This window comes from Vanellus vanellus (assembly GCF_965231255.1).
Source record: "Vanellus vanellus genome assembly, chromosome: 2".
Taxonomy (NCBI): Eukaryota; Metazoa; Chordata; class Aves; order Charadriiformes; family Charadriidae; genus Vanellus; species Vanellus vanellus.
In genome coordinates this window covers 58022615-58048373 of record NC_138906.1, presented here as the reverse complement: position 1 = coordinate 58048373, position 25759 = coordinate 58022615, and the positions used below count along the sequence as shown (strand labels likewise).

Genomic DNA, 25759 nt, shown 5'->3' with positions numbered 1-25759 from the left:
TATAGAGACTAAACAAATAAAACCAGATTTGTCAGAGACTGGATGTTTTAGCTAAAAAAGATGTCAGAGTGAATTTTTGTGGATGTAGAAAAAAGAGAATTCTCCTGTTGCTTTACGAAGTTCCAAAACCTAAGAGGGATTAACATCCATCTCTAAAGTCTCTTGAACTGTGAAAATACTACTTGTCTCCTTAGTTTGTCTTAACATTAAGATTCATTTCTTAAAAGTATATACTTTATATGTACGTAGGAATATATATATATCAGATCTCAGGATGTATATGTGGTACCAGTAATGCCAAGGTACCATTCACTCGCACTAGTGAATGTTTAATGGAGTTCAAAGTATTTGTTAAATGAAATAATTCTGAAAAAGGTATTGAGCAGGTGAAGTAAAAGTCTTATTCGTAACATAACTTTCACTTCCTACTCTTTCTGTGGTTCATATTTTGGTTTTACTCTGGGTTGTGCATTGGAAGTCAGCTCAGTACTCACTGGAAATCGAAAGAGAAAAGTAGGAGAGAAGATGGAAACAGTAGAAAACTGGTGAAAAACTGTATGGTGCATCTCCATCTTAAACTGTATTGGTTTTGATAAACCTATTGAGAAAGATATTAGAAGTGCAAAAGGTATAGAAGGAGGAACCGTAAGGTTTATCAGATGTATAGACTTTTTAACAGCAAAGATGGTTTTGAATGGGGAAGAAAGAACAGTGGTGTTATGTTTGTAGCCCTTGAGTTGTTTGTTCTTTTGCTGTAAGCTTCATTAATTCCAGCTGAATCCTGTTCAGCATCTTTATACTTTGTGAAATGCAAGTGAAATAAAGTTTAGCCAACTTTCTGAATGTGAAAGTCTTTTACTTTGTTATTTAAAAAAAAAAGAAGTATTTAAAATGTAGATATAGCTTGAAAATTCTTTGTCAGAGAAATGGAACATAACTGAGAAGTGGTAAAAAGTACATATTTTTTTATTCCTAAGCATGCATAATAGAGACAGGTGTACATCATCAAACTGGTTTATAAGTAACTGGTCACATTTGCATAAAAAGCATCTCACTATCTTTTAATAGGAATAAGATGAGGCTACATCACTTACGTCAAGTAAAAAAAAAAAAAAAAAGAATTATTTTTTAAAATGGTGAAAATGGGATATGGACAGTATATTTTCAAACTGTTAATTTAAAGATTTTTCTTTTGTCTATTCACTTTTAAAACTAAATATAATGTTCACACCAGCTTTCTGCCTTTTGAAGTAGACTTATCAAGTCAATATTTTGGATAAACCTACTCTTCTCATTAAATGCTATGTTTAACGTGCATAATGTTTTCTCAGTTAAATATTTCACTTGAATTCCTATGGCATTGTAATGATTGTAATGTGGTTAGATATATTTTGCATTTTTTACCAGTGATGTGTAGCATTAGCATTTTTTCTTCACCTTTTTACTTTAAGGGGAGTAAGCTTGTCTTCTGTTGTAAGGCCTCTTAAAATTATGAATGAGAGGAAGCCCAGACCATATTCATAACTAGTAGTGTTGGGATTTGTATTGATTTGAAGAAAAGACAAAACTTGTAGAGAAAAAGAGTAACTTTTATTTATCAACTTCTGATTATATAATATTTTATTTATCAACTTCTGATTATATAATAATTTTTTGATCTAACCCCCTTTTTTTTAAAAAAAGGTAATTTTTGTAGCTTGTTTGGCACTATATTAGTACCAAACCCTTTTGTATCTTTGTATTTTTTTATATTACTCTAAATGAGGAATCAATAAATGGTCATTGCTTTTACTTTTAGATACTGTGAACTATGAGAATAATAAACGTGAAGAGATTGTTTAAAAACAACACACATGCTGACTTAAATATACATATCGGTGTGGCACACATTTTATTCATGTAGCCACATTTAAAATAGCAAAAAGATAAAAGAGTAATTAAGGCTTTACAATTGTTAAACTGTTAGAAAAGCTAGAATAAGTTGCAATAATGGAGATTTAAGTTACGATTTCCTGTTTGTTCTTGTTAAATAAACTTCTGTTCATTCTGTGGTACCTCTTCAGTTCTCTCTCACCCTTCTCCTTATCTTTTGAAGTCCTCTGATTTTTCTGATCAAAGTGAAACTGCTGCTGACTATTTTAGTCGTTCCAACCGCAGGGGAAGCATTGTTTCCGATGCAGACGATGTCCAAGGTTTGAATAGTGTGAGTGTAATGCTTGTTGTTATATTGTGGTGAATAGAGCAAACTTACTAACCATGGATTTTCTTCTCATACTCTGAAAAAGTAAATACTGTAAAAGCACTCAGAGTTATTTAATGGCAAATAGGTTTGTTGAGGGGTTGGGGCCATTTTTTGTATAAAAATGCCTGCAGTCTGAATTTTTAAAAGCATGCTGCTTTATTTTAAAGGGGGTTTTGCCTGTTGCTAGAAGCATGTGACAAGTCTTCACACTTCACATTTTTTGTGTGTGATAAGCTTAAGCATCTCTTAAATGTAAGATGTTGCTTTTTTTTTTTCTTGTGGAAATTAACAGTGTCTAGTTCTTTGGTGTATTTTTGGACTACTGCTTGGTTTAGTGACAAAAATAAATACTTAAAACTGTGCCCTCATTAGTGCGTTTTAGCGTTCATTCATCCAGGATGAGATCTTGTCAAGGTCCATTACTGGAGCGCTCCTTGTTGGCTATGCTCTTGCACCAAATCCCAAGTCAATAGAGCATGTTACAGGAAAATGGAGCGTTTTCATGTGCAGCCCTTTAGTCTGACCATTGTTTACAGCAAACCTGGCTGCCTTCTCTTTAATGCTGCTGTGAGTTCTAGAAGCTCTTGTTACTTGCAGTCAAAACTTGTGTTTAATAGTGGAATAAATAGGGAAATTTTGTTCTTAGGCATGTCTTTGAAATAACAGTGTTAGCATATGCAGTAGAAGTTGAGGAACTAGGCTATTTAGTTGGGCAAAGGGGATGCTGCCTGGTGATCAGCAGCCTGCAACTGCTTGATTAGGTAAAAGCCAAACTCTTCTTACCCGTGCGAAGCAGTGCAATGAGGGGCAGCAACATCACACTGCAGCTTAGGAGGTTCAGAAGAGCCGCTGCAAGAAGCTCCAGAAGGGGGTTTGTGTTGCATTCTGACAGGTTACGGCAAAGTTGGAGAACCTTTGTCCTCAGGAGCTGTTGAGACTTAGCTAGATAAAGCCACAGCTAACCTGGACTGTTGGCAGCAGTTCTGCGTTGGAAGGGAATAAGTGATTGCTAGAGTACCCTTACAACCACTGTTCCTGTGATTCTGCATTTAGATGATTAATACCCTTATAGTGCTATGTAACTTGTATGGTAATAATGCCACAGTATTTATCATCTGTATGTGCTCAAAGGATGACATAGACCAATCGTTTCTCCAGTTTAAATTTTAGCATTTTTTTCTCCTCTGTAATAAACCTGCTTTTCTGACATTAATGCTCTGCTAAAAGAAAATGTGGAGGCTGAGACTGGCAATCATGGTACCTTCTCAGTGGCTTTTACTATTATCATCATTATTATGTATTACTAGATTCCAAAATTGTATTTTTATTTAAGTTATTCTAAATGGATACTTCAGATCAGTTGAATTCCTGAAATTCGCAATTTACCATTTCAGTATGTCATTGGAGATGGTGAATTTGCCATGGAAATGCAATGTTGCTTCCGTAGAAACCACAACAGAAAGAAAAAGAAAGATCTCATTAACATTTGTTTCTACTGTGATCGTATCAGACTTCCAAATCTCTTGACCCTGGGTTGGGAGAAAAACAGCCGGTTTTGGAGAAGTCAGATATTTGAGATACCATACTCAATGTATCATGCTTCTTTAGGAAATATGGCAACATGTTACTGTTTTCATTTAATCCCACCTATTTTGATTCATAGAAATGTAGAAAAATATGAAAATCTACAAGATAAGTTTGCAATATCAGAGTTTCCTAAATAATAAGGGGGGTGGTAGTTCTGTTTCAATATGAATTGAAATTTTGTAGGTTGCTGTTAATTAGTACACTTTAGTTATGGGCTTTTACCTGAATTGCTTAGTGTCCTGATGTAATTGCAGGTTTCACCAAAGAGATTGAAAGAACCAATGTGTTTTCCAGTAACTGGGACATTCACACTGGTGTCACTGATTGTCTAAAGTGCACTTGCATGAAGCTTTGTGTGTGTTATGCCACCAAGTGTTGTAGTCACTACTCTGTTGAAATTTAAAACAGTGAAATGTGTTTTGTTGATCAGTACTTTAATATGGGTAAAGACTTTTCAAAAAGACTTTAAGCCAGAAACTTTTTTTTTTATCTTTACAAGCATTCACTTATTTTGCAGTTGAGGTAAAAACTACTTTTTCAGGCTGAATATTTATTTTTCCTGTCTTGATCTATTCTAACTTCTGGAATTTCTTAATTTTTTTCATTGTTTCATTTTTCATTCTTAAATATTTCTTCATATCTGTGAACAGAAGATGGCAATTCCGTAGTCCCTCATTGCAAAAGGTGTATTGTGATCAGTTTCTGTTTTCTCTTTCAGCTGGAAGAAAAGAGTGAAAAATCACATTCAGAAATATTTTCAAGGGTAAGAGTTTTTAATTTAAAAATTATTGAAAGTCAGTGTTCAGCTTTAAATTCATAAGTATTAAAATAGTTCTAAATGTATAAATGCTGTCTGTTTTTAGTAGAGTGTCATTTTTAAGAGCTTGCAAAGAGATATTTTTAGACATGTTTTTTATCTACAAAATTAATGCTTTGAGTCTTTTATTTCCTGGGGAAAGAATTTTATTCTTTAGTTTACTTTTAGCAAGTATTAGTTTCTTATGGAATTTATATTCTGTGTGAGAAATATTTAGCAGGAAAGGTTGAATTTTAAGAGTCTTGGGCTATGAAAATTCATATGCTAGATTCCACTGGAGACTTTCTTCTGAATCCTGCGTGGCAGTAATTATAATTTTTAGAAATATTTTAAATTTCTACAGTTTTTCAACACTAACAGCCTCCTTATGAAAGTCTTCTGAACAGAAGACTCAAAGCTGTAATGTTATGTTAACTGATAAGTCATCAAAGAGAAACCAGTGTTTCACCAAGAAAAAACATAAATGCTGAAAATAAACAATGGAAAATATTGTCTATTAGGTAATATTAAGAAATGGTAAAAATAAAAGAAAAATGTTCTATGAATGTGAAGCAATTTATAATGTCAAGTATACCAGAAATGACAATATGATTCCTGACACAGTGTTTTTCCCTTTTTAAGCCATCATCTCGCAATTCAGTAAGTGTAACTCCTCTGAGTGGCAACTCATCAAGGAGAGGAAGTGGAGACACGAGCAGTTTGGTGGATCCTGATGCCTCCCTCAGTGAATTACGGGTAAACTACATTTTCAGAGAACTTGGAGCTATTTTTAAATTGTATTTGAGGTCAGGAGGATTTCTTTCTTTGCTACAAAACTTCTGGTTTCTCAATAGTAAGAAAAAGTTATGAGGATATAATTTTTAATCATGAAAGTTTTCTGTATTTATCTTGGTACTTGTGTTTGTGTTCATCAGTATTTATGCTAATTGTTTAGCTTAAACTAAGACTGACTTTATGCCAAATTTGAAACAATTCTGTCCTATTGAGATGGCTTAGATTCAGGGATACAAACAAAATTTTAATTTCCGTAAAGTTGTGAATTAATTACAGTTTCTGTGAATTATTGCAGGCTTTGGCATTTGACAGAAATGCATGTAAACCATTTTAATGCTTTTTCAACTATAAATTATTTCCCCATACTTCTTATGCAATGGTTCATTCCTATGTCCTGCAGGATATCTATGATCTTAAGGACCAGATACACGATGTAGAAGGGAGATACATGCAGGGACTTAAAGAACTAAAGGTATCAGGGCTCCTCCCAAGCATGCATTCTGTATGGGTATTTCTGGGTAATGGAGATACCACTGGTTACACTAACTATATAAGGCTTTACTAACAAGTTTGTAAATTTCTTTAAAGCATGTATCTAACTTTTAATGCATAGAGACCATCAGCTTAAATTTGTCATGTGAGTAAATTATTAAGATACGATTTAAATGTACATGAGATAGTATATGTTCATTATTTGGTTTATGTTAATATAGTATTAAACTTTCATATTTTTAGCAGGTGTTTTTGGTAAGATAATGAGAGGTTTAATTTATATTTTTCAGAGTTTTGTAAGCAAATAAATGGATATTCAAAATAATTACTATGTATTGAATGGAGAACAAAGAAATAGGATATAGAATCATAGAATCATAGAATTAGTGAGGTTGGAAGGGACCTTTAAGATCATCAAGTCCAACCATTAACCTACCCTGATAAAAACACCACCACTTCTAAACCATGTCCCTAAGCAGCTCATCTACCCTTTTCTTAAACACCTCCAGGGATGGTGAATCCACCACCTCTCTGGGCAGCTTATTCCAATGTTTAATAACCCTTTCAGTGAAAAAATGCTTCCTAATATCCAATCTAAACCTGCCCTGACATAACTTGAACCCATTTTCTCTTGTCCTATCACTTGTCGCCAGGGAGAAGAGGTCAGCTCCCATCTCTCTAAAACCTCCTTTCAGGTAGTTGTAGAGGGTGATAAGGTCTCCCCTCAGCCTCCTCTTCTCCAGGCTAAACAACCCCAGATCCCTCAGTCGTTCCTCATAAGGTTTGTCCTCCAGACCCTTCACCAGCTTTGTAGCCCTTCTCTGGACACGCTCCAACACCTCAATGTCCTTCTTGTAGTGAGGGGCCCAAAACTGAACACAGTACTCGAGGTGAGGCCTCACCAGTGCCGAGTACAGGGGGATGATTACTTCCCTAGTCCGGCTCACCACACTATTCCTGATGCAGGCCAGGATGGTGTTGGCCTTCTTGGCTGCCTGGGCACACTGCTGGCTCATGCTCAGCCGGCTGTCCACCAACGCTCCCAGGTCCTTTTCTGCCAGGCAGCTTTCGAGCCACTCCGCCCCCAGTCTGTAGCGCTGCATGGGGTTGTTGTGACCCAAGTGCAGGACCCGACACTTGGCCTTGTTGAACCTCATACCATTGGCCTCAGCCCATCTGTCCAGCCTGTCCAGATCCCTCTGCAGAGCCAATCTACCCTCAAGCAGATCAACACGCCCCCCCAGTTTAGTGTCATCTGCGAACTTACTGAGGGTGCACTCGATCCCCTCATCCAGATCGTTGATAAAGATATTAAAGAGAACGGGCCCCAGCACCGATCCCTGGGGGACACCACTCGTGACTGGACACCAACTGGATTTAACTCCATTTACCACCACTCTCTGGACACGGCCATCCAGCCAGTTTTTTACCCAACGAAGAGTATACCTGTCCAGGCCATGAGCAGCCAGTTTCTCCAGGAGAATGCTATGGGAAACGGTGTCAAAAGCCTTGCAAAAATCCAGGTAGATAACATCCACAGCTTTTCCCTCGTCCACTAAGTGGGTCACCTTGTCATAGAAGGAGATCAGGTTTGACAGGCATGACCTGCCTTTCGCAAACCCATGCTGACTGGGCCTGATCACCCTGTTCTCTTGCATGTGCTGTGTGATGGCACTGAGGATGATCTGCTCCATGACCTTCCCAGGCACCGATGTCAGACTGACTGGCCTGTAGTTCCCTGGATCCTCCTTCCGGCCCTTCTTATGGATGGGTGTTACATTTGCCAACCTCCAGTCAGCTGGGACCTCCCCGGTTATCCGGGACTGTTCATAAATGATGCACAGTGGGCCGGTGAGCACTTCCGCCAGCTCCCTCAGTACCCTTGGATGGATCCCATCTGGCCCCATAGATTTGTGCACCTCCAGGTGCTGAAGCAGGTCCCTCACCATTTCCCTTTGGATTACAGGGGCTTCATTCTCCTCCCCATCCCTGTATTCTAGCTCAGGGGTCGGGGAATTCAAGGAACAACTGGTCCTACTGCTGAAGACTGAGGCAAAGACGGCATTAAGTACCTCAGCCTTTTCCTCATCCTTGGTTACTACGTTACCGGCCCCATCTACTAGAGGACAGATATTATCCTTGGTCCTCTTTTTATCGCTAATATATTTATAGAAACTTTTTTTGTTGTCCTTGACAACAGAAGCCAGGTTTAGCTCTAGCTGAGCTTTGGCCCTTCTGATTTTTTCCCTACATTGCTTCACTACCTCTTTGTAGTCCTCCTGGGTGGCCTGCCCTTCCTTCCAAAGGCTGTATATCCTCTTTTTTTCCCTAAGCTGCAACACTAGCTCCCTGCTTAGCCAGGCCGGTCTTTTTCCCCGACGGCTTGTCTTACGGCACATGGGGACAGCCTGCTCCTGCGCCTTTAGGACTTCCATCTTGAAAGACATCCAGGCTTCCTGGGCTCCTTTGTCATATAGTTATGACCAAGAACTGAAAAATTAGTCTTCCAAGTTTCAGCAAATGCTACATCTTATAAAGCAAAACCAAAGTAATAATTTTGAAAGATGTGCTGAAATTAATCTGGGCAGGCATATTGCTTGCAGGAGAAGATCTATTTTCTTTTAATCCTTTACCATTATTAAAGATTTTTTTTTTTTTATGGTTTACATTCCCATTATCTTTGTCTAAATTATAGGCTGCTATCAGTATTAATGAGTTTTGTCTTTATTTTGACTTGTTTAAATTACTATGTATGCTTTTCTTTTATAGATTTTTCACACAATTAACAGTTTGCGGTTAATCTAAAGTATGAGTATTTTCCCTTCTTCTGTGTTGAAGGGAAACTGCAGCAAATGATATGGCTTACAAATATTTTTCAAGATATTTGTTCTCTTCTCTTTCCTGTTATCTAATTGTGAATTGTTCCACGTAGAAGTAAAGAGATCTTTCTATATTTGTTTTATCTCCATATGGAGACTGAATTTAATGAACGCTGCTTGTACTAGAGCATGTAACAGTAATGTATGTATTTAACAGCTTCCTTGAATTTCTTGATTAAGGAGCATATTAGATGGTATAGTAAAGAGAAAATATGTAATTTGAGTTGTTCAGTGTAGCAAAAATTATTTCCTTTTTAGAGGATGAGTAACTTTGAATCTGATAGCCTTATGCTCATATGAAGTAGATCTTGTTTTAATCGTATTGCCATATAATGTTAAAATTACTTCAAAGAGCAATAGATTACAAGATTATCAGGCATAGCTATGATTATACTAAACTTGAATAAAACATGAGATTGCTTCATATTTTCAGAATGGATCTAACTCTCACTTTTGCATGTTTGCCAGCATCTCATGATTCCTATTCTGAATCATTACTAAAGTGCTATTATTTATTGTAATCCATTACAGTTACCAAAGAGTACAGGTGTGCAATAGACAATAAGATCTTGATCTATGCTTAGCTTACGAAATTGAATTGCATTTTATGCTTTTGTTAATACTGAATAATATGTTCCTAAGTTAATTTGCCTTCTGTAGAGATTTCTTCAGGATCCCTTCTTTCTAAGTAGGAAGGTATTGCATTTTTCTCAACTTCTGATTTAGCAGTTTTGTCATGTGTGTTAGAAGAGTTACTAGGATACCTGCTTTTACACTTCTTAAGTGTTTTTTCAGTGGTTGAGTAACAGTGATTTGTAATCACACTACCTTCATATCTCTGTGGTTGCCCATCCCTTAATCTGCCAAGAGAGCAGATTTTACCTGGCTACAAATCTGCTGTCAGCAGAATAAATTAATGTGGATAGTTAGGTCCTCAAATCTTTTCATGTCTGTTTGACTCACTTTTGTTGATTCTTTCTATATTCCCTTGCACCAACTAGTAACCAGTCTTTTTTTTTTTTTTCTTTCATTAAAATTTTTCTTTTATGCAGTTAACAGAGCACTCTATAGATGTCTGCTGGGTTTAATCATCCTGTTGTAGCCAAGCAGGATAATTTGCATAGCCCTCTGGCATTACGGATAGAATTGTGGGTGGTATTTCTTCATAGCCTTAGGTTATGTGCAGAACTGTATTATCTGTTTTCATTCCAGCCTATTCCTGCTGCTTCATCCTTAGGCATCCCACTGCCTCGTTCAAGTGTTCCTGAAATTCTTCCAAATTCATATTATTTCTCACCAAACTAAAAGATTACTGAAGCTACATGGAATTCTTTAACCATAGGGACACACGTATAATACTTCACTTGAAAAGAAGGAACAGGTTCAAAGAAGCCTTAGCAATGTTCCAGTTTTTTTGACTGGTCGGACACTCTTAGGCATAGCTTGGTTTCTTTCTGGGAAGCAATTCTCACTCTTCTCTCTCAAAATCAATTTGTTCCTCTTCCATAACTGCAGATTTCTTTCTCCCATTGAATAATGACATTTTAATCCAATCTTTTAAGCCCCGACCTAGTCTCCTCTTTAAGGCTGGACCTCTGGAGCCTATGGCATACAATAAACGGCTGAGACAACTGGAATTGATAAGTCTTGAAGGGGGTGAGCAGCAGGATCATTGCTGTTTTCAGCTGCATAATAGGAAGCTGTGGAGAAGACAGGGCAAACTCCTTTGCACAGTGACAGGGCAAGATGCAACAGAGAAAAGTAGCATTTTAAGGGCAGAAATTCCAATTAGACCTCGAGAAAAAGACTTCAAGAGGTGCACAGTGACAGGGCAAGATGCAACAGAGAAAAGTAGCATTTTAAGGGCAGAAATTCCAATTAGACCTCGAGAAAAAGACTTCACAAGGAAGGCAGTCAAATACTGGAACAGGTTGGGCAGTCAGGTTCTGCAGTCTGCATCCATGGAGATACTTAAAATGAACTGGAGATGAGCTGTGAGCAGCCTGATCTTGGTTGGCCCTGTTTAATTAGGAGATTGGACCAGATGGCATCCAGAGATCTTTGCCAATCTAAATTACTACATGACTCTGCTCACTATGCTCACAGAAACAATCACATTGGACTTTTTTCCTAGTTGTACTTTTTGTTAAACTTTGTATCTCCCCATAAAAGGACTAGAGCATTCATTTTAACCCTAGTATTTTCCTTTTTCCTCTAAGTTGAATTAGTATTTTGAAGCTTTACCGTCTCTGACATTTTGTGACAAATCTTGTAAAGATTGGTAAAATGTTTCCACCATGACAAAAAATGTTTTCTGTGGTTTCAATCTAAAACTTAAGAATTACTTGAATGCATTTTGTTTTTTCATCTATCTCATCATGAATCTTCTTTGCAGTTTGCTATTTACTACTTCCCAGATGATAATGGTATCTTTCTTATCTTTTCACTATTTATACTGTCTCATCTCTTCTGATCTGGAGTCTATCAGGATATGTCTTAAGTTATTTTTTCTGGGATTTCTATAATGCTGTTTTTCTCCAGCACAAAATTCCAGAAGTTAGTGGATGGACCAGAAAGATATAAAGATGTGTGCCTATGAAAAAATTGTAGAAGTTAAAATACATACTTTAAGGACAGCTTTCTCAAAATGGATATTTATAATATGGAATAGGGTTTGGGGGTTGTTTTTTTTTTAGGTTTTCTTAGGAAAATTAGATTGTTACCACTTTCTCCTCTAATATCTTAGTCCTTAGTCCTACTGCTCAGTTAAACCCAAGCCTGGTGCCCTTCCTGTGCTAGTACTTCTGCTGTCATAATACAAGTAATTAACCATGGAGGTTATGCTACCTATACCTTCAAAGAACAGATTACATGATATACTAGGGGACTTGTAGTAGGGCACAGATCTACTCTGGAAAGGGAATGGCTTGATGTTTCTGTTTTAATCCTAAAACTAGGACTCTGAAACTCAATTTTTTGTATTTTTAAAAGCATGCATATTGAAATCATTGCATGTTTAAAAGTGTCTGGTGTGATAGTTGTTCTAGTCTTTGAATAGCTGACATTTGGTACAGTACTGAGAAAAAAATAATAGTATAAAATCATTTTGGTAAATGTGAGAGAATTGTGTAAGAAGGTATGTAGCAAGGCATATGTGCACCTTCAGGTAAAGAATCAAGCATGTGACTCTACATGCTTTTTTTTAAACCTTGGTAAGAAATAAAAGGACAAAATGCCTGCTTAAACAGAGAAACGTTACTACTTTAAAAGTGTGACTACCTTAAAAATTTGAATCTGAGGTATAGAGCACCACTTAATAAGCATTAAGTTAAAACTACTATTAGAGATATTTCTGTGATTTTTTTTTTTTTTTTTTTAGTCATTTAATTGCTGGAATTCTCTCTCTGATTTGTTGCCTCATTTTGAACTGTCGTCTTGTGCATGCACTGAAAATACAAAAAAAGCTGTGATATGACTACTTTATCCCTGTGAGTTAAGTTGTGAAGGTAGCAGAGTAGAAAATGCATGTGGAATATTATATTGTAATTTTCATACTTTTGTAATAGTAACTTTTCATTGTTGTGTATGACAACATGAATAATGGAAATTGAACTCTGACTTGGTATTTCTAAAGAGAAGACATGAATAATTCAGAAACAAAAATGGTTATGTAATTTTCCTGCCTAACAGCACTTTTCAGCATTATGGTGGTATTTTAACATTATAACAATGTATCAAAAAGTCAGACTAACATAAGCCTTTCTACTGTCTATAGGATTCACTAGCTGAAGTTGAAGAGAAGTATAAGAAAGCTATGGTTTCCAATGCTCAACTAGACAATGAGAAAAACAACTTGGTTTACCAAGTGGATACTCTAAAGGACGTCATTGAGGAGAAGGAAGAACAGATAGCAGAGTACTATAGGGAGAATGAAGAGAAGTCAAAGGTACTGATTTCTAAGACTTTTTTTTTTTCCTAATTATTAAGATAGAAGCCTGGGCTAGTTAATAAGAACAGTTGAAAACTTTTGGATTAGTAGAAATGTCTGTCTCAGTGGCCAAAGATGTCTTAAGTATTGTGTTTGGGTTGGGTTTTTTGTTTTGTTTTGGGGTTTTTTTGGTTGTTTGTTTTTTTTTTTTCTTCAAAAACCAGCCACTTCCCCCTCAAACACACTCACCACTACCACCCACCCTACCCCCAATTAAATGCAAATGAATTGCATTAATTAAATGCAATACACTAATGATAAAATATGCGTTTGAATTGGACATGTTCAGTCCCACTTTCTTGGAAAGGGAAGATCTGTGTGGTAGCTCTTTCCAGCAATGTTTAGATAAATTCACTAACCAGGCTTTTCTTGTTAATACTGTGCTTAAACATTTATGCCATCTTTACTCTCCATTTTAAATTTTATTAAATCTTTTGTGTAGTAAGTATCTGGAGAACTTACCTAAAACACCGATTCTGTGATTTTTTTTTTTTTTTTAGCCACTTAGTAGGCAGAATTTATCAAATTGTTGCAGTAATTTCTTAGGTAATTTTAAGTGATATTGCTAACTTTTTAAACTTTATATTGAAAATTAGTGTCAAACCCAAAATAAATAAAAAACATTAATCGATTTAATATAGGAATTGGAAAGACAGAAACACACGTGCAGTGTTCTACAGCATAAGCTGGATGAACTTAAAGAGGGCCTTCGACAGAGAGATGAATTGATAGAGGTATGTTCATAGAAGATAGAGGTATGTGCATGACAGAACTTGTGCAAATAAATATGCTGTAAGATTTGAATGGGAACAGCCATCATACACAAAATGAGCTTAAATATTATCTCACACTTCTAAGAAAGAATTTATCTTGTTTTAATGGGTAGAATTTAAGTTATCAATCTCTCAATTTATAAAGTTGAAAATGTCTATGCAAGATTTTCAAATGTGTAAAATCTTTAATTACTGTAAGAATCATGGTTCTCATGAATGTTCCTTATATCTTTCCTTCCTTGTGAGGGTAGAACTAATGTTTGTATGGCTGAAGTCTTTTTGCAAAATCAGAAGTTCTGATGCATGAACAATAGCAAATATTATTCTTTGCATTTTCCAAAAATTTCCTTTTCAGTTATTTCAGACTTTAGTGAGCATCATCCACTGAAGTTTGCAGTAGTGCATGTTTGTTTGCTTACCAGTCAAGCATAAATATAGACACACTGGTCAATATGTTATTGGGTCATAACCATATTGATGGGTGTGTGGTGTGTTTTTCTCTTTTCCCCTCTCCCTGCTTTGATGTGTTTCCAGAAGAAATGTGCCCTAAAATCCCAGTGCTGTTTTCAGTCTTAATTTTAAAATGGTCCACAAAGATATATATTGTCAACAATACGTGGGTGTCCATTTCCCATTGATTTTGGTTCTAGTACTGTAAATTGTAGTTCAATTAGTACATTATTTTCCCACCGCCTTTTGGTTTCAGTAAAAATTGATCTTAAGTGTATGAACCAAAGTTTCCACTACCTGATTTTCAAAAGCTATATAATAGTGTGTTTCATTGATTTCTTTCCTCATTAATTTCTTGCACTCTTCAGGCAGTAGTACAGTAACTCCAAAAGACTTCTGAAAAGTCCCAGATCTGTTATGTTTACTGAGAAAATAATATGCTTCATGAACTGGAGTTGTTATGACTTAATAGCAGAAGAAAAGGAGTAAGATTAGCCTAAGAAGCAGTGTTTTGCAGATAATTGCCGACAAGCAAAAATTAGGCAAATTCTGGTTGTAGCTCTCTCACTTGCTCTGCATTCTCTTTGACTTCACTAGAAGGAAAAAAACACTTTATTCTTTCTTCTTTGGTGGTGGTTGTGTTTTTTTTTTTTTAAAAAGTATGTAAATCAAGAATATACAATAGATTTATCTGGAGTGTTTGCTTTGGTAGAATGTAGCATATGTGTGTTAAATATTCACCAAATGTGTGCAGTTCTGTCAAAGATAGTTTGCCCCATATTTTCCATTTATTTGAGTAACTTCTCCAGCTATTAATACCAACAGCTAAACTAGCTGAAGCCATTTAGGTTTTTGCAGAAAGACCTTGTCTTCCATTCCCAGATGTAAAATCAAGTTCACTCCTTAGGAAGGCAAAAAAATATTTCTAGCCCTAAAAATTCTTATGTCATCTTCATACATAATTATATAAGCAAAGCAAAGAGTTTTAGTTACGTTTGCAGGACAAACAGCAAAATGCAGTGTAAGTCAGGTAAAAAATAGGACTACGCTTAATATATATTAATATAGTATCAGAAAGCAGTCACCAGCTGTATTTCACTTCCTGGATATGCTTGATTCAAACTTCTTTCCTTATACTTTCAAGAAGGTTTTCTCTTTTGTAAAATACTAATAAAACCACTTGTTAATGTAAGCGTTCACTTCCAAACAGGACTTGAAGGCATCTGGAAATTCCCACAGGGTTATTATTTTCCTAAAGAAAGGACATTATCCCCAGTCTGCAATGGGAACTGTTACTAAAAAAAAAAGTAACTCTAGTTGCACTAAATTCTCCCATCAACTTTAAGTGACTGAATAAAATTAATTACCATTCTCTTGCATTAATTCATAAGGGAAATACTATGTTACACTTAGTAGCACCCTTTTCTTTAACTTCATGCTCATAAACTCTTTGGTTGACTTTTACAATTTAATTTCATTTACCTGTTTGAATGCTTTTTTTTTCCCATTTCCTTACTTCTCTTTCCTCTTTTATTCTTTCCTCATCCTATTTACTACAGGAGAATCAGCGCATGCAGCAGAATATAGACTCCATAACCAAAGAGATGTTTGATCTCCAGGAGACAATTAATTGGAAAGATAAAAAAATAGGGGTATGAAACAAATATGGGGGGAAAGGTATTTTTTTCATTTTAGAAGTAGATGGCTGCCCCCCACCCCCCAAGGAATGCTGTGTACTCCAAAGAAATGAAGGCCCCTCCCAGTTTAAATATTTAAAACGTTTTGCAGTCTTTCTCTTTAGAAAATGAGCTCCACTTCATCTTTACTTGGATAATGGTGAATAATACTAATTAAATCTATCAGATAAAATCGTATGCATAATATAACTTTTTACAAAATATTTTTTACCTGTAGTCAGGGCTTGGAAAAGTCATCATTTCTTTACAAATGTGAAAATTGCCTGGGTCTGTTATTGATCCATAGTGACATAGCAATAAAACCATTTGATATAGATTTGAAATTATTTTTAAAGCTTTTAATCTCCTTAGAGGCAAAGACAATTTTCAAAACTTGAACAGTTTAAGCCTTGTTTGCCATTTGGCTCCTGCCTCTATCCTCATCTTAACAATTTGCATAACAATTAGTGGATTTTAAAATGCTCTGCTTTCCACTACCTGGGATAAGAGAGACAAAATACCCCAAATAATGGAACACCTAGGAAGCTGCGAGAGCTAAGGGTCAAAATGTAGAGAAGCCTCAGTGAATATTTGTAGATAGTGCTTGCCTTTGGCATACCTAGCGCTAAAAAATTTGATCTTGAGTTGACTTCTGCAGCCACACTTGCACAGCCCTGTATTGCACTTCTGACCCTTCGAGGGCTGGTTAGCTTGGATGCAACGCTGAACCAAGGGGTTTTTGTGATACTGCAAACAAAATACCAGAGTTACCAACTATCTCAGAATTGAGAGTTGGAATCAAAACAGTGGTTGTGTGGGACCTTTTGAGGAGCATCTGTAGGACTTCTGCATAGAAAGGAAGGTATTACAAGAAGAACTGAGTTGATATGTACTACGCAGCTGATGTAGGTCAGGCAGAGTTTGTCAGCTTTGCTTCTGGGCATTACTGAAGGGGTAAAACTGTCTCGGAGTCAACCTGATCCTTGGTGATAACTACATGGCTCTGAACCTGTAGCCGTTCTGGGGCAACAAGTGGATTGGCTAGTGGTGAGAGTGAGTTAGCTAGATACCCTTTAGAAAGGAATTGTCTGCTCTTTAGTAACTCTAGAGACTTTACTCTCTAACTAAATGAATTTTACACCAGATTTTGACTTAGAGCAGTTTTCAGAAATCTGCGTATTTGCTGGAGTTCAAGTCACTTTGAAAAGTTGTCTTTTAATCGGTGGTGCCCAGTTAAAAAAAAGCCCTGTTATCCTGCTTTTATTTCGTCCATGTTTATGTCATGTTTCAGTCCTTCAATCCATCTTGCAATCCTCTTTTCCATCATAAAATAATATTTCAACATTTTTAAGTTTTCCTCTGAACACTATTCTGAAAGGGTTTTTTTATCTTTAATTAACTGTATTCTTTCCCTACTTACCTTTCACCTTTGTGTACTGGCCTGTCCCAATTTGTGCAATTTTTTTGTGCAAGCACTTCTTTCTCTTTTGAATTCATTGCTAGAGTTAGTACAGAGGATATCATCTGTGTAATGTTCAAAAAAACTGGCTACCAGACAGACTGACAAGGAAGATATTTTTTCCTTTAGCTAAAATTTTCCTGTCAGTTTTTGTGTTCTTGTAAACACCATAACTGGATTTTTTTTCTAGCTTTTATTTTTATACCATCTTGGAATTGAAATTTCTTAGTTCATAAAATGTAAAAATGCTGCTGTCTTTTCTGTCTCACTTCTGTTATCTAAAAACACTTTACATGTTTTTCTTAGCTCACAGTTTTTGAGTCTTTCTCCCCAATATTGGCTCATTCTGCTAATTTTTACTCTATTCCAGCTTCAGCAGTGAGAAGATTCACAAAGTAGTTTATAACTAGAATTGTAACCTAGTTTTACAATGTATGCAAGACTGATGCTGCCTCAGAGGAAGAAAGGGAGGCAAGCAGAACGGAGATAACCTGAGTCTGTTTTACACCTGTTTTTTCAAAGTGATTGAAATTTGCAGTTGTATTTGATCTTAAATTAGATCAATTTGAGGACACTGAACTATAACTTCCAGGTTATGTTCCTGAAATATACAGCTGTGGCTCCAAATTGTACATGCATTGCCAATTTGAAATTAGCAATGGCACGTCTGAGTTTAGTGTAGTTTTTGTGAAGGGTTTTGGTTTATTTAGAAAATGGGACCACAGACAAGTCTGCTTTCTGCCAAGTGATCAGATATATGTTCAAACATGCCTGCAGAGCTCAGTTGTCCTGATTTTTATTCCCTGCCCCATGATAGAAGAATTGCAGGAGTAGATTTAGGACAAAATCCACGTCATGTATGATAACCCCATAGCATACAAACACTAGCAGTTCTACTGCTAGTTTTTCAACACTGAATAATGATTGCTAATCTCTCCATAGGGAGAGATATATAGTTATATCAGTTTTACTTCCCCATCAACATTTTCTGACTTCCAACACTTGCACATAGGAGGTGAGGATAGACAGGGTGTTTTGGGAGGGTCAGCAGCATCAGAGGGCTCTGACGCACACAGACGATCTGTGTCTGCAGTGTGATTCTGGGCCTTTGCATCCATTCTCTCACATGGGTGAGCTTACTTCCCTCCTCCATCTCTGCTGCTGATCTTCAGAAATGGAAAAGGTGCATGTTATCTTTAAGTGGAACACAGAATGATGTCATGATTAAGGTTCTTCACACTGTTTATAATCTATTTACATAGATCTAGTATGCATTAGGCAATAAAAGGACATTTTATGAATTCTTAAAGTATGATGTGACAGCTAATGCTTTCACCCATGTTGAATGACCTGTATTTTAAATGTTACATTTACATACTAATAAATCAAGTGCAACAGGACTTACGCTTAATTTCAACAGAAAAGTTTAATGCATTAAAACATTGCTCTGATATACAGTTTCTAGATAACTATTAAAATTCAGCATAGTGCAATTATGTGGAGCGATTACAATACAAAAGTATACACACCTTCATTTCTTTCTTCATATCAGTCCATTCCTAAACATTCGTGCATGGTGCAGGGTTTAGTTGGATAATTTTCTTGGCAAAACGTGTGTACACTGTAGCAGTTGCTGTATGGTCAGGATTATTTGTAATGCATGCAGTATTGAATTTGAATGGAATACTGGCATGCTGCCCAGTCAAGTGAAAATGTCTGGTTAACTGCCAGGTAACACAGCTCAAACATAGGTAGGCAAACCCATCTAGGTCCACATTGCGCTTTTAGCTGCAATTCTTTCTTGTGCTGAAGTAGTGCTGCTACTGTTTCCTTTCCTGCTTCCCCCCACCCCCAAAACTGATTGCTTTGGTTTTAGTAAAGAGTGGTTGTAATATGTAAGCAAGTAGTAAATAAACCAGTATTTGTAAGTGAATGACAGGCTTATATGTCCAAGGTCTTTTATGAAGTAAGATTTCTACTTCTATACCTTATAAAAGGTAGAGAAATTAGTTCAATGAATGTAATATTTTAGGATATTTGCCAATTGAGTTGCAGCAAATTTTACTTCTGGCCATAGAGTGCCTGTATTAAAGAAGAATCACTTACTCTTTTGGTCTTCGGTTTAGTTTATCAAAAACTACCAAAAATAGAGTCTACTAAATAAAAATCTATTGTAGAATCTACTAAGACTTGCCTGGGAAAAATTTATGTCATGACAAACACGCAGCGATGAGGTTAGATATGTGACTTGCAAAAGGTAGTCATGAGATGTATGCTTATATATATTAAATACCCCTTTTAATTACTTTTGAGCTCTTTGTATTTACTTGTAGAAAATCTCTCTGCTATCTGTCATATGCTTTTTCTCTGTACTATTCTTTTTCTTGCTATCTGCCTGAACCCAGGCCCTAGAAAGACAGAAAGATTACTTTGACTGCATTAAGAATGAGCGAGATGAGCTCAGAGAGGAGTTGGCTGACCTGAAGGAAACAATGAAGAGAGGAGAGGTATGTTGGTAGTAGTTACTTTACAGTAACAGAAATCCAGGAATGGGGCATGAAATCAAGGTCAATGAAAAAAAGGAAGAATGGTTACTATTCTTGTGCAGTCTCAAAACCTGGCCTTAGGGTAGGATAAATGGTGTATTTCATTATAACTGTTTCGACCAAATTGAAAAGCTTTTAAAAAAACTTTTCTGTCCAATTATATTTTATCACTGCTCTTGTATGAGTAGGGTTTTTTTCTTTTGTATTTTTAGAAACACGGATTAGTTATAATTCCAGATGGCACACCAAATGGTGATGTAAACCATGAATCGGTGGTTGGTGCAATAACAGTTGTATCGCAGGAAGCTGCTCAAGTCTTGGAATCTGCAGGAGAAGGACCACTAGGTAAAAAATATCCTAATGTACTTTATAGAGTGTTTGAAGTCTGTTTCCCTCCTGTTCGCAGTGGGTTGTGATTTATAGCCACAGAAAGATACCCGTGATGCTTCTAGAATAAATGCTTACACAACTTTAAAGACTGTGATTTTGTTTATTTTATGCTGAGTAAAAAGTTAGACGTATCTTTTGAGTAAAAAAGTAACAGTATGTGCTTGGATATCTCTAACTGATTAGATCTCTTGGTCCAGTTTCTGTTTTATTACTGTCAGAAAATATCTTGCCTAAAAGCGTAGTCTTTTGGATTATTGTTTTCCATTGTGTTTCATGAGAAAAAATTAATTTAAAAGTACGTATAATCAATGAAAACTTCTGTTACAGAAAGCAATGCATTGTACAGTCTTTCTCCTTCTACTTCTGCATTTATTAGTGCAAAGCAAGTGCAGTCTTTCATCACATTCATTAGAAAGAAAAAGTTTTAAAGACACTAAAAAAAAATGACGCAGGCAACAGAAAGATACAGGTTTTTCTTGCTTTTATCCTTAAGTTGAACAAGTTATTGTATGCATAGTCAATCCACTGTAAAGCTCTGTTAGTTAACATGCAAAGAAACTTCTCTATACACTTGCATCGTATGCGTACATAACGTATAATACTAGTTACGTATTTTTGTTTTGACAGATATTAGACTTGATACATGTTTCTGCTGTGGCTCCATCATAGTGAAATACTGATGTCTTTATGCTTTGTTACTGTCAAAGTTATGATTTCCAAGGGAGCTGCTCTAATCTTAGTGCATGTTGCTTGACAGACTGTTTTGTAGCCATTACTGATCTTCTGGCTCATTAGAGATATTGCAGCATTCCTGTGGGTCCTTTCCCAAGGACTTGTTTTGTGGTTTCAGAACACTTCCTACAAATTTTCTAAACATATGGGGAAGCTTAGTGCTTTCCCTGAATCTTTGAGAATAAGACAGGGAAAAGAGTATACAATCAGAAGAAAATTTTGTTGGCAATTGCTGTTCTAGATATTGGGACAAAAGTGTTTTATTATTAAAAAAAATCCTCAGTTGTTAATTTACTTTGAAGAATTACTAAACTTGGAGATCTTACTGTAAGAATTGTTATAGTATTAAACAGTGTGAATGAAATATTTTTCCCCCTTTTTTTTTTTTTTGCTGTTAACTGAAGGTTGGTATGTTGTTATTAGTGAGATACCAAAGTTTTATGCTCCCCATGCTATTAGCTTTAAGTTTGAAGAGCATTTTATTTGAAAATGACCAAAAAGCTATGAGAAACATGTTCTTAGTTACAGATTTGTTTTTTAATTGGGTTCTTTGGTTTTAGATGTCCGGCTACGAAAACTGGCTGGAGAAAAGGAGGAATTACTGTCCCAGGTAAAATAAACTATTATTTTCAAAATAGATATTTGTGTATCCTTTGCAGACTATTAATATATTAGTAATAAACAAATATTAAGCACCAAAGGTACTTAATCAAATACTTAAGCACTAAAGCAAAAGAAAATACTCGACTTCTTACCTGGCTGGCTACCAGGAATTATCAGCTCCTCTCACTAAAGTCCTTCTCTGTGTGACTTTGATCTTTGTTGGTAAAGAACCCTCATTTCACTAACTGGTTAGCTGAAAACTTAACTTGCTGCTGACTCTACTATTAGTGCACGTACTTAAAGTTGTTCTTTCTTTTATTTTGTCCTGTGCAGAAATACTAAAGTCAGTAAAATGACATTCTCATAAGCTCAAGTGGCACGGTCTTCCAAATTGCTAGGTGGTACCATTTATTTGATCATTTCAGTTACTCAAATAGAAAATCAGTATTATCACAGTAGTTGTATTTTAATACAGTTCAGTATTGAGAAGGGAGGACTCAAGAAATATAGCGGTTGAATAAATGTTAAGAATACCATATTTTTTGTTCTTCTAGTTGAACACATTGCAACTTTAAAGTGGTGTTGTCAACACTTGTTTTTGCTGGGAATATACTTTAATTGTAGTATAGATACTTGGTTTAGAATGCCAATAAATTCTAGTATTGAATCAAGGCTATTAAATTTAAGTATATAAATGTAAGTATATAAAGATGTATATGTGTATTTATCACCATATAATTGTAAAAATTACTGTTAAAATATTTGAATTATATTATGAGTGGCAGTTTTGCGGGTATAACTCCCATACTACTAATCTGTCGGGCAACATTTTGATAAGAGATTGAAAAAAAAAGTAGCTCCCACTTCTTTCATAAACTTAAGGCCCAGAGGACATGGCTGAGGATTCTATGTTCCCTGGCTACTGGAAAAATCCCAAGACAGCTGCTGTAGCCTGAATTGGAACCGTTTAGGATTACTGTGCACTACAGACTTGCTTAAGTCCATTGCTTCCAGGTGGAGTAAAAGAGAGGACCACAAAAAAACTGTGAATTATTCCTTCTGGATTATTCTTTCTGTAAATTCACTAGGATATTGTTCATTATCTTCATATGTGTTTAGAGTATAAAAGGTATACTGTAGAAGAAATGCATAAACAAAGTTTAATGCCGCCACCGCCTCCTCTGGAAAAGCAGCTCTGTTAGAGTTACTGAGTGTCCCTGCATTGCGCAGCAGAGGTCCCTGCATCACTGACCAGACTGGTGGGGTTTGGATTGTGCCACCGACACACAGAGAGCACTCGCCCAGCCATGGGGATGGGGGACTGCAGCCACAGCCTTCAGGGACTGGCTTCCCTGCCTCCCCTGCATGGCTCTGCTACTCCTGCTTACAGAACCATCTCAGACAGTGGCATCTCAGGACCCGCTTTGCCTTTTTCCCATGGAACTTGTAGATATGCAGCTGCTGAACTTCTGGGAGTCGTTTTTTTTTTTCCTCAAAAGAACGCTTCTTTTTCAGGTTAGAAAACTGAAGATGCAGTTGGAAGAAGAACGACAGAAATATTCTAAAAGCGACGGCATGAATACAGATATCATAGGCTTAGAGAATGGTTCTGACTTGCAGCTAATTGAAATGCAAAGTAGGTATATGGTTACTGTTCAAAGTTATTCTTACTGGGGAGAGGAAACAGACTCTTCCAACTGCTTTTCCTATGTTGTTGTGCAGTAGTAGCATTGTGAATCAATATATCATTGGAGCAGCTAGTTTTTTGTTGGTATATCTCCGTGCAGGAGATTTCTCACTGCAGAATAGCTTAAAAATCTGCCTCTGTCAGTGCTGAATAACAACATTTTTGAAAGTTAGGTTTCAGTTGATTGCCTTGCCTAGAGTGGTTGCCACTACTTGAATAATTTCAATTTTAGAGGACAGAATTTCAGCCAAGATATTTTGTTAATATAGTCTACATGATTGGGTTTTTTTGTTGAAACTTTGATACAGAAACTTCATCTAAAAGACTATTATTCTCTGAAGCAAAACTCAGAAAAAATATTAAAGTTTAACACAGTATTCAGTATTGCTTCATAGAAGCACTAAGCTACTTTCCATTTCAAGCAAGCTGTTTCTTCAGCTGAAAACTTTGTTTGACAGATTGTCATTTAATATGCTTGTGGTGATGAACATGCACAGAGGCTAAAATATGTCAGGGCTAAAATACAACACCAAAATAATTTGCAAATCTCCTTGGATTTTTTCAAGCAGGTTCAAGCCTTGTGCTCTTTATAATTCAAATGTTATTACAGATGTCTACACGAAATGCTGCTGATATTATGTACGTTTTCATTTGACCCATTTTGCAGTGTTGATTGTGTTGATTCTCTTTTTTGAGAGATGACTTTGATCTAAACATGTGTGTTTTAAAAGGTGTGTATCTAATTTATACATGTGAGATTTAATGCACACTATTATGGAGACAGTAGTTGTGTTCTCTAAGTAACAGGAAAATTATTTCCTTTTCATACTCTCAAAAAAGATTTCTAAAAGAACATTTACCACTTTATAATCCTGTATATGGGCTTCTCGATAGAATGGTCTTTTAAATAAATTTTAATTAAAGGGGAAATTGCCAGTTTAGAATTGCTTTGAGTAATATATTCATGTCAATTTTTGTCTAGGAGATGCCAACAGACAAATTAGTGAATACAAATTTAAGCTTTCAAAAGCTGAACAAGATATAACTACCTTGGAACAGAATGTAAGTTTGTCTTTCCTCATATTTATTGTTATCATTACAACTTGCTCTGCACACTTTACAATACAATACTTTTTTCAACAGAAACTATGAAAACATACTTCATAATGTGATTCAGTTTGTTCTTTAGTTTGTACAGAATGGCACTACATTTGTGGCTTTTTTCATGTTTCCTGCAATTTAATACCTGTGCATAGTCTAACCATAAGAGGAAATAATGTGGAGTTAATTTACGAAGGTGTGAGTGTACAGCAGAATATGAAGAGGAACTGAAGCTACTAGTTAAAAGAAAATCGGTTTATGTAGCTTAATTACTTTTAAGAAAGTTGTATGGACTGTGGAAGGTACATAATTTGCTATGAAATTCAAGAGTTTGTTTTTATAGATAAACATATAGATCTGTCTCACACTGGTTTACTCACACTTTTTAAGTCAATAACGTGGTATTATAGTTCAGCATCTCTGTAGATCACCTCTGTAGATTTCTTTTTTTTTTCCCCAACTCTTCTCTCTCTGCTGAGTTCTTTAACCTGTATCTTCTCAGTGGTGTCCTATACTATGTTCCATTCTCTACCATTTCCTGTGACCCTTGCCAGGGAGGGGCAGACAGTGAAGGGTATTCCAAGCTTCTGCCCACAATTTATTTTAATTTTTTATTCGTTCTTTTAAACACTCTATTTGCAATTATGACTGCTGCTAACACAGTCACACCTCCTCTTTCCAGAGGGAGACACTACGGATAATTCACAGGATGCCTTGTGTTACAATGGTTTTTCAGAAAAGGATGAACAGCTGGTGGCAGGTGAGCTCAGGGTGGAACACCTGAGTAATCGTTCCTTTTTTTCTTGTTTGGGTCTGCAGATTGGAAGACTTGAGGGGCAGGTTGCAAGGTATAAAAATGCAGCAGAAAATGCAGAAAAAGTAGAAGATGAACTCAAAGCTGAAAAGAGGAAGCTTCAGCGAGAGGTAGACTTGATTTCCTTTTCAGCTGTATGCTTTTTTTCAGTCTTGAACTGCTCTTTCTTTTGTCTCCAAGATCTGCTTTTTTGTAATCTCTGGTTACAGCTTATAAGTGTTTTTTGAGGAGGCCTCCGAGTCTATCAGTGTTGTATTTGGAAGATAACTGTAGCACATAAGTAATACTAATTACAATTCAATGCAGTACTTGAAAGGAAGGATCTCAAGGTGTATTTTCTTCTAAATGTGATTAACTTGTAATATCCTAAACTAATCCTTCCATAAAAATTACTGGGGAGTCAAATGCTTCCTATTTCAAGTGCCAGCCTGGGAAGTTTCCAGCATGCACCTCACAAGGAGCTGGGAATAAGCTGTATTTAACGAAGCTGTTGATCATGCTTGCTTAAGAGCTGCTGCACGACTAGTGTGATGCCTGCTATCCAAAGCAATATATATCCATCAGCAAGCGACAATGGTGGAGAGGACTTTATCTTTAAATAAAATGTAATAGGAAGTTGCAAGCAGATAGTTCTTTTGGAATGAGTACATTTCAATTGCGTCCCAGTTATTTTTTTAACAGTAGAATTCCAGTTCATCTGACTGCAGTAATGAAAGTGTTGTGTCTTAACTTATGTGTCACCATTATTA

General features: G+C 36.1%; 1 protein-coding gene across 2 annotated transcripts in view; it reads left to right on the top strand.

The window, feature by feature from the left end:
* Positions 1–25759, top strand: part of LRRFIP2 (LRR binding FLII interacting protein 2) — a 60426-nt gene that overhangs the window by 33645 nt on the left and 1022 nt on the right. Inside the window, exons 13-25 of one of the 2 annotated variants that reach the window (XM_082499523.1) lie at positions 2096–2203; positions 4548–4592; positions 5268–5381; positions 5821–5892; positions 12567–12737; positions 13421–13513; positions 15562–15654; positions 19543–19644; positions 19896–20028; positions 21366–21415; positions 22924–23044; positions 24078–24157; positions 25016–25120. In XM_082499523.1, coding sequence (XP_082355649.1) covers positions 2096–2203; positions 4548–4592; positions 5268–5381; positions 5821–5892; positions 12567–12737; positions 13421–13513; positions 15562–15654; positions 19543–19644; positions 19896–20028; positions 21366–21415; positions 22924–23044; positions 24078–24157; positions 25016–25120 — 1287 coding nt within the window. The remainder of the gene's footprint in view (positions 1–2095; positions 2204–4547; positions 4593–5267; positions 5382–5820; positions 5893–12566; positions 12738–13420; positions 13514–15561; positions 15655–19542; positions 19645–19895; positions 20029–21365; positions 21416–22923; positions 23045–24077; positions 24158–25015; positions 25121–25759) is intronic. The other variant, XM_082499524.1, reaches the window with a different exon arrangement.